Here is a 13084-nt window from a genome sequence, read left to right on the forward strand (position 1 = left end):
GCTGCTCAGGAGAAAGGTTTTTAAGTATGACTGGGATGCTAATTCCCTGCTCACAAACAGCCCTAATAACATTGCACATGACACCTTAACACTTGCTTTTTGCAAGTCGGTGGAAAGGGTGCTTCTCTGATAAAGCAGAGTGGGTGCTGCATCGTTCGTATGAATATTTTTATAATGTAATTTTGTGCTTTTCTTTTCTTGAAATCACTTTAAGACTCCTTTCCACTGTGTGAACCAATACAGTATCCTATCTGCTAAGTATCCTATCCTATCTGCTAAGCTACAACATCAGACATAAGGGAGACTCATACTGAGGATGTGCAAGTTATACTGCCAACATGTAATAAACAGTAATGCACAGAACTAGGTATACCTTGGAAGTTCATTTCACTTTTCAAATGTGATAACTCTGAGTAAGTTTGTTTCTGCTGGTTTACGGCAAAGTGGAAAACAAAGCAGCCAAAGAATTCAAGATACAAAAAAGTAGTATTCAGTAGGTCCACTTAACTTCATTGGGTAACAAGACTGTAGACCATCACTGATTGTTTTAATCCCCAAAACATATGTTAGGCTTACCTTGTCATACATCCTGTTCAGCAGTCTTGGCACAACAGGAAATATGGTGGGACGCAGTGCTTTCATATCATCAGACAGTAGGCGAATGTCCCCTTGGAAGAACCCAATTCGCCCGCCATGGCAATACACTACAGACTGTGATGGGAAAGGCAGAAAAATTTTTTTTTAGTTTAATCACATACATAGGGACTATTCTTCCTGCTCATTTAAACAATGCTTTCTTAAGCATTATTTGGGTATTTATGAATAGCTCTCCTTGATCTGGGTCATTTAGTATGGGTCATTTGGTCATAATGTTAAGATCTCAGCTGTGTGATTGGGATCAGGTTTGGATTGGCAAGCCCCAACATCGGAGGAGGAAACTGAAAGGAGACCTGAATGGTGAGATCAGGCGTTGCTAGACAGGGAATCTGGAGCCTAGAGTGCAGTATTGTTGCCTAGAAGCAGCTGCCACCTTCGCAGGAGGGAGCAGACCCACCCACCCTGAAGGAGCACATGGTTGCAATTCTGACATTCCTACAAAGTGAGTGAATCTTGTGAGTGAGCATGCCATGCCTTTAAAAGGTTAGTGGGTGGGGCATGAAACCTGTCGGGACATCTTTGTTGCTTCCATCCAGTTCTGAAAGTATTCCCTGATTCCTGAACTCTTTGTCTTCTGCTGACCTTGTACCATTACTTGCGTGAATAAACATCTCGTCTTACTCACACATTAGGGTTTCTGGGTGTTGGGTGGGAGCCAGGACACCTACATGCAAAGGGTCTTGTACTTTTCCCAGTATATGTTAGCATAGACAATGTAATATGTGAACCAGATGATTTATGAACTGGCAGCAGCTACTGTCATTATGGTGCTTATGAAAACTGCCTCTCCGGTTGTTAATTTCTGTAGGGGAGTACTCAATGCTGCCTGTCCATTGACAGAAGGAATATCTCAGCAGAACGGGATAGGGAGGCATTTTTCTCCTCCCCACCCCTAAATCTGTTATCAAGAGCTGTCCAATTTCTAGCCTCTCTCAGAAAATAATATGTTGTTATTATTTAACCTTTGGGTCTTTCCGTTCTTTTGCATGGTAACTGGATTAATCTCAAATTCATATAAAAGTTTCTTCAAGAGAGACCTTTATTTGTTGATATTTGTTTCCTTGCTAAAGGAAAACTACACCTGGTGCTGTGATTCAGGCTCTGTTGGGGACAGTTTTCTTCAGACCCAGCTTTAAGTCAGTGGAATAAAAGAATGCTTATTCAGTCGTGTTTAAGTCCACTAGAAATTTCAACACTAGTTTTGGAGCAGTCAGTATCCCGTTATGCTGCAGCAGACAGGTTCTGCAGAAGCTGGAAGTTGGGAGATATTGTCTGGGGTGGTGCCAAAGAACTGGGGCTTGAAAATTCCCCCTGTCAAATAGCCCATGGCATTTCTGGAGTGTAAGTGTTTTTACTTTTACAGTAGACAGGCTGTAGTTGCAAACCACATTGCAGCCACTGAATCCACGGTAAAACCTAAACCATGGATGTGCACAGGCAGCATTAAGCCTCAGGCCAGGTATAGGCAAACTCAGCCTTCCAGATGTTTTGGGACTACAACTCCCATCATTCCTGACCATTGGTCCTTTTAGCTAGGGATGATGGGAGTTGTAGTCCCAAAACATTTGGAGGGCCGAGTTTGCCTATGCCTGCTTCAGGCTCTTCCCTCTCCTCCCCTCTCTTACTTCCATGCAGCCATGAGGAGGAGTTCAAAAGCCTTCACTTTTGGTTAAGCGCTGTTTCCCATGTTGCCTAAGCCTAGAGCTGTTCTTAATGTTAACTATGGTTAGTTTAAACAATACAGCTTCAGAAACTATGCTTTGAACTGGGCTTGTGGAAACTGACCATGTTGAAATCACTCCTTTTCTCAGACATGCAGAGGAGGAGGAGTGTGTAAGCCTGACACTGCAGCTCTGTGCAGCTTATGCGCGTCATGCTAAACTACAGTTTAGTGTGGCATAGAAATGTGACCATTAGCAGACTCATTGATCAAGGGGAATTAGTGGACTTCCACTGACACTAAGACCTTACCTGTACCATTCTCTCAAACATGTGTGCTAAAGGCAAATAGGAAATGTGTGCATCCTCATATGTAGGAGACCACTGACTCTGGAAAAAAAACAAAAACAAGGAGCCCCGCAAGGCCCGGGTCAGTCTAGACAGGTTTCTTACCTGTATCACTCTTTCAAACATGTGAGCCAAAGGCAGGAAGGAGATGAGCACATCGTCCTGTCTCGGAAAGATCACTTTCTGCAGATGAAGGGCATGGGAGACAGAAAGGAAAGAAACACTGACAGGAAGACACAACAAGAAAGTCATAAAACAATAAAAAAGAAAAATGGCACCAAGAGGAGCAAAAGGGGTAAAGATTATTAAGCGAGAAAAAAGAGAACAGTGTTTGAAGTAATGCGTTAGGCCACAACACCAATGGAACTATGTTAGCAGGAGTGGTGAAGAACACAGGGACGTATGCAGAGAGCGCTCTCCGCTGCGCAGAGCATGTGCGGAGAGCTGGGTGGTGAGCATGCCCTTCGACCAATGCGCTTGGGCTTCATGTCCTCTGTCCTTGTCACTTCTGTTGCCCTGTGATATTCCAAGGTAAAGGCATAGCTCTTTTCTCCTAAGAGGTTTCCTGCAAAGGTGTCCGGTTGCTAAACAACAAAGCTGAGTGCCAACATTCACCTGAATTGGGAGCATGGGAAGCCAGTCTATCGCTCTGCACTGACTGGATGCAGATTTCCAGACTGTCAGGCAGGAGTCTTCCACAGCCCTGCGGGCAGATGCTGGGAATTGAACTGAGGACCTTTTGCATGCAAAGTGTGTCCTGCACCACTCGGCTACAGCAGATCTTTTTTGCACACCTTGTATGGCAAATGATTTAAACTTTATTTCCAAATACCCGTTTGAGCATTAGTACAGCTCAAGACCAGAAGATTGGATCATAAGGTTGACAGGATCCTCACCCCTCCCTGCCAGGATTCTTTTGCCACTAATAAGCTACCTGATAAGCAGGACTATGGCTCAGTGCTGGAACCTATGTGCTTTGCTTGCAAAAAGTTCCAGGTCCAATCCCTGGTATTTCCAGGTAGGGCTGGAAAAGATTCCTGTTTGAAATTCTGGAGAGCTGCTGCCAGTCAGTGTTAAACACTGAGCCAGACAGACCAGTGGTCGGACTCAGTTTATAAGACAGCTTCCTATGTTCTTCAGTAGAAATGTAGCAGGTGACACTTTGAGGGGATACAAAGGGAATTTGATAACCAAAATTTAATAGATTAGACTTTTCCTACCAGGCAGCATGGCACAGAAATCCTACTAGGGAGAGAAAAAGGCAACCTTATGAACTAATCTTGCAGACTTAAAGTATTAGATGCCTGCTATGGCTTAAATCGGCACTTGGATATCAACTTTAAATGATAATGTAACATTAGTTAATACCCAGCAGGTTTTTGCTGCCATGATCACAAAGTTTTCTCAGTGGAAGAGGCCATCTTTTTATCTTCCTCTCTTTTGTTCATTTTTTTTTTTTAAAGGAAAGTTTGATCCACATTATCCATAAGGACACTTGACGGGTAATTAATGTGGAATTAAACTGCTACAGAATTGTAAGCCCAGCTCGTAACACTAAACATGTTCACGAATGGCAAAAAGAATTAAGCTACCAACCTTGAAGCTACTATTTATTTATATAGGCTATGGAAATCATGGCAAACTAACTGAAACAACAGTGATCATAAATCACACATCTAAAATGTGGAGTGGTGTTTCTAATCCTGTTTAGTGATTCTAAGAACAGGACTATATAAAGTAACTTTCTTCTGGATGCATTCATCCAGGAACAGAGAGACTGATAGCACATGTTCCTCGATTGTACTAAACTTTCATGAACAGTCCAACACATTCTTGCTAAGGCTGGACAAATCCTTTGATGTAACAATGCTTTGATGTAGGATAATTTGATCCTATTTTTACAACCCACCATTGATTCTAGGTTCTCATTTAACCTCCAAAGACATTACATTATTTCACATTCAAACTAAGAAGAGCAATGCACAGAAGGAATCACCTGTGGCTACATTTTACAATTATATTTCCTTCTCATATTACGGTGATAACTCCTCACAGTCTTACAGGGGATTATATCCATGTAAGCCCCTATGAATTATGACTTACATAAATACAGAAGCTGACAGCGTGGTAGGCCTCTGCCACTCAACTGAAGTTCCTCTGACTGAGTAGCTGCTGCATACCAGGATGGAGAGGGGAAGGAGCAAGATGCCACTAAGGTCAGCACAGTGCTAACGTGCCTGCAGAACTAATACAGTGCTCCTGCTGGTGCATTTGCACTGTACTGCCTTGCCACTGTCCCTCATCATCATGGTATGCAGTTGGAGGGAGGTCAGATGAGTGGCACAGCCCCACCATGCTTCCTGCTACTGCATTAATTGTAGGACCCATGCTTTAAGAAAGCAAAAGTCAACCAGTTAGAAGAGTTGGTAAATACAATGGGAAGGACTATCTGTGCACCCAATAAGGCACTGCACGAGACCGAGGTTTTTCAGCAATGCAGATGAAGCTTTACTGTAGGAAACACATTTATGGTATATACTCCAATCTGGAGTACAGAGAGAGAGACAGACAAAGAATGATGGAAAATGACATTCCTACTGGCAATTCTTCCAGAGCACAAAGAGAAGAAGCGTTCAAAGTTCCGTGACTCATTTTAGGTAACACAGACTGCTATCTCATTTTGAAGCTGAGGACACACCGCTCCAGCCCTGATTTGCTTCCCTCTTTCCAAAATATTTCTAACTTTATCCTCAAGTTGGGATGTTATCCTCATACAAAAGAGGATAAAGACTTAAACAAAATTCTGAAACCTTTTCTATGTAGAAAAAGACTCACTGACCATTGTAGGCTAGTATCTTAACTGATACCTGAATTATTTTGATGGATCTGGAGATTTCAGCATCCTGCAAAAAAAACACTCAACCCAGCTCTGTTTGAAAGAGTATCACCAGATGCACCAAGGCAAGGAGGACCTCTCAAAACGGCAGTTTCACATCCGGTAGCTGTTTCCACATCAAAGTAACCGATTCACCGCATGTTATACATTCTGCTGAAATTTTTTTGCAACATAAATAGATAGAATATTCACCTCTGTCACTTTCAAAAAACCTGAAAAATCAGCAACCACATTCCCATGAGTCAGCATAGCACCTTTAGGGTTACCTGGAGAATGGAAGAAGAAAAATACATCAAAGGAACACTTAAGAGTTTCCAAAGTTGAATTAAAGGGAATTCCCGTTTCTTTTTCCGGACCAAAGCATAATACGGAGATGAGGAACCTGCAGCATGCCAGATGTTTCTGGACTCTCGCCTTCCATCAGCCCCAGCCAGCAGGACCGATGGTCAGGGATGATGGGAGGAGTCCAGCACAGGTTCTCCACCACTGATAAAGCAGAACCACCTCAGTGACCCAAACTGAGCTCTGTGCCTACATTTGAAATCCCAGCAAAGCTGTAGTTAAATCAGGATTCCCTTCCGTTATGCCTATCATGCAGATGAAATTAGACTTCTGTGAACACTATTGTCATAAACAAGTCTGTCATGGAAAGACTGAAGGGAAGATTATAGTTGGTATATAGCAGAGACAACCAGCACCACTGGACTCTCTCAGGAAACTGCCTCTGGATTATTTAGTATACAGTGACCCATAATAGGATGCACATTCTCAGCTGATTTGTTGAGCACTTTAACAATTTAAGATGCTTTAATTGCACTAGTTTTAAAGAAAGCACACTCATGGAAGGGAGGTGTAAAAAGCCCCGCGTGTAACCACAAAACGAACCTCCAGGGACCACCAGCAGTGGACCTTTTCCATTCCCTGAGGAATACTTTTCTATCTGGTATTGAAAGAGGGCACAATAAGCTTTTCCTCCAAGTGATCTCATTTTGAAGTATTTAAAGTATCATTAAAATGAACATGCTTGCTCCTGGACTACCTTGAAAAGCAAGCAGCTTTTTAATGCTTTCAAAGGTTTGTGTGTTATAGCTTTATATATCTCAAACCATTACTTCAGTATTGCTTAAGACGCTCACCGGGATTTCTCCAAAGCAATCCATTTGTTTTTTGTGTGAGGAATATGGGAGGCAGCACAATCTTGCCCCTTGCCTCAGACAGCAGTATGTTTTGGGCCAGAATTTTGTCCATAAGTGACATCTAAATTAGCAGCAATGGATCTATCATTAATTGTGTTAATACAATAACCGTGTGAACTAAAACTGCGTAGCTTGGCCCAACACCTGTAGGGCAAGTCAGAAGTGTATATGGGAAGAATGTACTCCAAGGTAAAGAACAGGGTTTGGTTCCGAGTCTCTGATTTGGACTGTGTCTCACACCCTAGATAGTCCCCGATTGATGTTTAGACTAGCAATGATAATTATATTTAAAACATTTAGGGCTATTTTGTATGGCGTACTTCCATTCACAGAAGGCTCTTTGATCCATTGAAGGCTTCAATGAACAGGAGCGATGTTCACAAATTTCCCTTTTCTCCTACAGCCATTGCACCCTCCCTCCTGCTGTCCTGGAAGGTCCCAAGCATATTTAGGCTGCAATTTCTAGTGTTGCCACCTCAACATGACAGGAAGCAGGAAAAGAAGTCATGTTGAAGGCAAAAATGGTTTCCTGTTAGGAGAAGGAACCTAGCCCTCCCGCTGCCACAGGCTTGTTCACTCATTCATTCTTTCTCCTCTCACACAGCCACAACTAGATCAGCAGATTCCACTTTCACTTTAGATTAATTGTGGTTTAGCATTTAATACTGAACCCTAAAACTGTGCTCTGTCTTCACCATGGCAGGTAAAAACAAACCAGCTTCATAAACTATTCATTATGTTTGTTTATTTTTCTACATTTACAGCCTACCTTTCTTTCATCATGGAACCCAAGCCAGTGTACACGTGGCTCTTTAAAACATTTAGGGCTATTTTGTATGGCATACTTCCATTCACAGAAGGCTCTTTGATCCACTGAAGGCTTCAATGAACAGGAGTGATGTTCACAAATTTCCCTTTTCTCCTACAGCCATTGCACCCTCCCTCCTGCTGTCCTGGAAGGTCCCAAGCATATTTAGGCTGCAATTTCTAGTGTTGCCACCTCAACATGGCAGGAAGCTGGAAAGAGTTTTAAAGTGATCACCCAGCCAGGCACTGACCAGAGCTGGACTTGCTTAGCTTCAGCAAGGTGGTACATGATTTCCCCTCAGACCAGGAAGCTAAACTATGCCCTGAAGCTGGCTTACTTTTGCTAACTACCTTTAAGATTAACCACAGAATGTCTGTGTTTGGACAATCTGGAAATCTGTGCTTAATTGCTATGGTGTAGCATTATATCTGAACTAGACCAGTGTATTGCACAACTCATACAAGAGCAAAAGCATGCTACGGAAAACATCACACTGACATTGTTAAATGTAAATGTGCAATGCAAGCAGCAGCACCCAGACACCTGGAGCCCTTGCATCAGATCCAGATCAAAACCAGCACACAATCCAAATGCCTAGGGAAAAATTCCATTGCTCAGTGGCCATTAAATTGGGTCAGGAAATGGCGCCAGAGTCTGTACACCCTTAGCCTAACACACACTAGGAGCATTTTAAATTCCAAAAACTTAATATGCAAAACAAACAAGAGTTCTTGTTAAAAGATCTTCATTACCACTAGTGACTGTTTCAGCATCTTTGGAAGTAGCTAAGACTCAATCAAGAAGTTGTGTTGTTGTTTTTTTTAAAATAACTGTTAGGCTCACAGATTAATATCCCAGTACATTTCCGAGCACAATTCAAAGTGTTGGTGCTGACCTTTAAAGCCCTAAATGGCCTTGGTCCAGGATACCTGAAGGAGCATCTCCACCTCCATCGTTTTGCCCGGACACTGAGGTCCAGCACCGAGGGCCTTCTGGTGGTTCCCTCGCTGCGAGAAGCCAAGTTACAGGGAACCAGGCAGAGGGTCTTCTCAGTAGTGGCACCCGCCCTGTGGAATGCCCTCCCACCAGATGTCAAAGAGAAAAATAACTACCAAACTTTTAGAAGACATCTGAAGGCAGCTCTGTTTAGGGAAGCTTTTAATGTTTAATAGGTTATTGTATTTTAGTGTTTTGTTGGAAGCTACCCAGAGTGGCTGGGGAAACCCAGCCAGATGGGCGGGGTATTAATAATAATAATAATAATAATAATAATAATAATAGTGAATTTCTGAGAAAGGAGAATAAATGTAAAGATTATTTGTGTTATATTTTATGCCTTGCCTCAAACAAGAAAAAGTCAGCAAGTCAGCTTCTTCAGTCATGGCAATTCATAACTTTTTTTCTTTGGGGGTGGCTGTGTCCAACCTCAACTCTTAAGTACCGGTATGTCTTGCCACTATAGAATACAGTATCACCTTATCATTTGTCATCTTACTGGAATCAGTTATTCCGACCCCGTCAGAATTAATGTCATAAAAATTAGTAGATAGCTTCTTGGATCACTTGGATACAACCATTTAGTTATGGCAGGTTTTCAGAAGGGACATTTGGCACAGTTTTGAAAGAACTGTCACAATCATCATACAATGCTCTTTGTTTTCTATCAAAGTCAATTCCTATGAGGGGCTAGTTCCTAAGTTTATGGTGGTGGACAATATGCCTGCATCCTCTGGCTGGAAAGGCTTAAGGAGAAAGATACAAGCAGAGATATTTTTTTCCAGGGCGGCAGCATTTCATTGTTTCTGTTATCTTTAGTTTTCTAGTGCTTTTTTTTTTTTTTTTACTTCCTGCTGGGTAACATTGGATCCTGACTAAGTTACTCAGGATAAAGCCCATGGATATTGGCAGTGATCTGTTTGTAGTTCTCATTCTGCCCTGCTCGAAAATGAGGCGGGATTGGCTGCATGGTTAAAATAATCAGAAGCCGCAAACAGGAGTTGATATATATATTTTTACATTAGTGAACATTTCAAGTGATAAGAAACTTTGGCTCATTAGCTGTAATGGTTCAGCTAGGTTGACTTTTATTTATTTTTTAATAGTAAACTTAATAAGCAATGTTAAACTAAAACTAGTGATATCCTCAGAGAATTCTGCATACATGTTTCTATTATTTTTCAAAATGCAATGAATAAATTTAAGTAACTTACAAAGCAGCAGTCTGTCTGTTTATCATCTGCCAGTGTTCTACAATTTGTATAGTAGTATATTTTCATATCCTTTCTGGTATATATGAAATATGTTTTAAAATATACACATAACTTAAATTTACATACATCTGATATCTATTTACATATTATTTTAATGGAATCAAAATGCTTTTCTGTACAATGTCACCATTATTAAGGCCCAAGGAAAACTGTTGCAAAACTGGTCAAGTTTACCTGTAGTGCCACTAGTAAAACAGACTATCGATAGATCTTCTGGTCGAGGAGGCTAGAAAAGTCATGGAAGAAAAAGAAATGTCTTAGTTCATTTATTTTACTTATTTATATGATTTACACCCCAGCCTTCCTTCCCAAGGAGAGCAGGGAGCTCCTTGTACATTGCTTATCTATTTTTAACCTTACAGTGCAGGTTTGAGACAAATTATGATGCTTTCGCACTGTGTGAATTCTTTGTCCCTCTGGCCAAAGTATTTTGTTCCAAGCATACGAAGCAGATTACTTTCTTTGAATAACTTGCCATGCAGGAGTGCTGGGCTGCAATCATATGCACACATAGCTGGGACTAAGTCCCACTAGATGCAATGGGACTTACCTCTGAGTAAGAGATTGTACTCAGGGCTGGCCCATGATATTTAGCCACTTGAGGGAAATCATAAATTGGTGCCCTCAGCTCCCTCCTCCTCCTCCTCTGTCACCTGAGGCGACTGGAAGTGGTGCAGGGAAGCTCCAGCACATTGAAGGTGTCAAGGGAGGAAAAAATAGAGTCTGAAGAGGAGCAGGCAGTGGCAGAGGGACCTTCGCCCTCAGGGGCAACTGGGATGGCAGTAACTCCTATCTGCAGCCGGAGGAGGAGCAGCAAAGGTATGCGAAGGATCTGCTGCCAGCCTGCGGCCTCAGCGAGGCTAATTAACAAGCCGATCCTGTTTGTACTGTTAGTTTAAGTGATTCCCAGCATTCTAGCAGCTCTGGTGCTGCTGTTTGAACTTAGGTAGTTGGGTAGTAGTCATTTCCTCAGAGTTCACTGCTTTATTTTTTCTCAGCTGATACTTCATGTGAGAAAAATTCAGAATTTTTAATTTCTGCCCCACAGTGGATCACTTTGTAGTCTCTGATCATATTGAATGTTTAAGCACTCAATTTGTTTACCCAGGGTGCTTTGTAATGAAGAAGGGGCCTTTGTAATAACTGCTTCGGTGGCCACCTCTAGCATGTCGTTTGGCTAGGCACTTATCTGTACTAGACTATATTTACCAAGTGTCTTACCCTTCCCCATCTTACTGCCATTTTACTTATCACATGCCTTGTCCATTAAGCTGAAATATTCCAAAAAAGAAAAGAAAAAAGGGACCCAGTGGCAAACTTCTAATACACAGCAAGAAACGTGGCCAATTGTGCTTTTCACAAGTAACTTCGATTCCATTTAAAACCACATGGTACTTAAATATGAGAATCATCTACAAAGACCCCTGCACCAGCTTTCATTAAAACAAATGGGCCATGCACAAGGACGGAGACAGGCTGTTCTGCAGCTTTCATTCATTTCAGTTATGCTTGCACAGGAGACGTTTGTGGTAAATTGTGCTCATTGTTCATGAGGAAATGTTCAGTGTGGAATAAAAGGGATTATACTCACTACAGGGGCACGCCGACTTTCTCGACCACAGTCCTGAAAGGATTTAATAAAAAGGAGAGCAATTTAATATATGTGGATTGGCCAAAGGCCTTTAGCCCTGCTGCAGGAAGGTGGCTAACCTAGTGCCCTTTAGATGTTGCTGGAATATCATCCTTGACCATTGGCCATGCTGGCTGGGGGTCCCAACAACATCTGGAAGGCCAGAGGTTAGCCACCCATGCTATAGCCTGTGGATTGGCCCACTTTCTTGAGTCACCAGGGCTACGCTTTCTGCAGATGCCTTTCTGCAGTGTGCCTCTCATTTGCTTGTGTCATGTTGTAATATCAGATGGCGACAAATAAGAGGAAAAACTGTTTGCACAATGAAAAGCATAGACATAAAAAATAATCACCTCTTATTATTATTACTTTGGCCATTTTGATTGTCCATCAGTGCATTTTATATTTGTGCTAGTCCAAGTCTTCACACACACACACACACACACACACACACACACAATATGATGGCATACCACATAACTTTAATTTGTTATAATTCTGTAGAACTGCTGCTTAACCGCATAAACAATGTAACGTGAGATCAGTTAAACAGTGCATAAGAACCTTACCTCTACTTCCTGCATAGCCTGGATTTGAACTCCACACTTTTGCCCTCTTTCTTTAAGATCCTTCTCAAAAGGGTCCATCAAAATAATGAATTTCAAGCCTGGAGTTTGTTTTTTCTCTACATTTTCTAAGAGGATTCTGGCTTTTTCGGGCTTATCACAAACTACTATAGAAATATCAGCTAAACACACAAAGAAACAAACAGAAAATTGTAGTGCAGTGTCAACACATTTCTCTTTTTAAAAAATCATAATCCGCCCTCCATTGAAATTTGTCACTGACCGTTATACAAAGAGATATAGGAATGCAGAGGAGCCTTTTCTGTGGTGGCCTCCCATCTGTGAAAAACCCTCCCACCCTTTACAGGAAGAAGCAGGACCAACATTGTTATCATTTCAATGCACAGCTTAAGGTTTATTCATTTGCCAATGCATTTTAAGTGCTTTATGTTGATTCACCTACTCTGGTGTTTAACTGACTTTTTTGTGCATTGGTGCATTTTAGTATGTTGCTTATTTTATTATTTGGTTGGCTGGCTTTTATTTAATTGGTGATGTCCAACTGAGTCATATTCAGAATAGAACACTGAAATCAATAGTCTTAAGTGGATGGATTTTTTTGGAGTATGACCAGCACCAGATATCAGCCTATGTTTTGTACTTCACCCGGGTCAATACCGCGGAATAGCTCAAATAAACAAATACACCAATTCCTTAATTTAACAGCTCTTGCTTTTCCAGGCTCATCAACCACACTTGCTTTCTTCTGTGTATCTTGATTTCAATATTTTAAAATTTTAGTTTTCAACTTGTTCTCCTAGTTTTCAACTTGTTCTTCATCTTCTGGTCTGACTCTCCCCATGGCTGACCGTGCCCTACTTTATAAATGTCATGAGCCACTTTGGGGTCTTTGGGCAAAAAGCAGGATACAAAATAACACACTCTCTCACACACTTTATGACAGTTTTCCTTTGGAAATACTGGTATACACCTTCAATTGCTTTAGTATTTATAAAGAAAGGGAGCAGAGAGATCAATCTTTTCTGATGGGAAA

At 41.6% G+C, this 13084-nt stretch overlaps 1 protein-coding gene across 22 annotated transcripts in view; it reads right to left on the reverse strand.

The window, feature by feature from the left end:
- The window catches only part of ACSL6 (acyl-CoA synthetase long chain family member 6), a 79656-nt gene that overhangs the window by 15415 nt on the left and 51157 nt on the right, over nt 1-13084 (reverse strand). For 11 of the 22 annotated variants that reach the window (XR_014508397.1, XM_083428728.1, XM_083428713.1 and 8 more), the window contains 6 exons: nt 12034-12212; nt 11426-11458; nt 10009-10060; nt 5753-5826; nt 2770-2847; nt 577-711 (listed from right to left, as the gene is read on the reverse strand). Coding sequence is in view for 21 of the 22 variants with exons in the window: in XM_083428728.1 (XP_083284854.1) it covers nt 577-711; nt 2770-2847; nt 5753-5826; nt 10009-10060; nt 11426-11458; nt 12034-12212 (551 nt within the window). In the remaining variant the exon portion in view is untranslated. Of the gene's footprint in view, nt 1-576; nt 712-2628; nt 2848-5752; nt 5827-10008; nt 10061-11425; nt 11459-12033; nt 12213-13084 lie in introns of all 22 variants that reach the window. The other 11 variants (XM_083428711.1, XM_083428725.1, XM_083428722.1 and 8 more) reach the window with 2 other exon arrangements.

This window comes from Podarcis tiliguerta, assembly GCF_965153285.1.
Source record: "Podarcis tiliguerta genome assembly, chromosome: 2".
Lineage (NCBI taxonomy): Eukaryota > Metazoa > Chordata > Lepidosauria > Squamata > Lacertidae > Podarcis > Podarcis tiliguerta.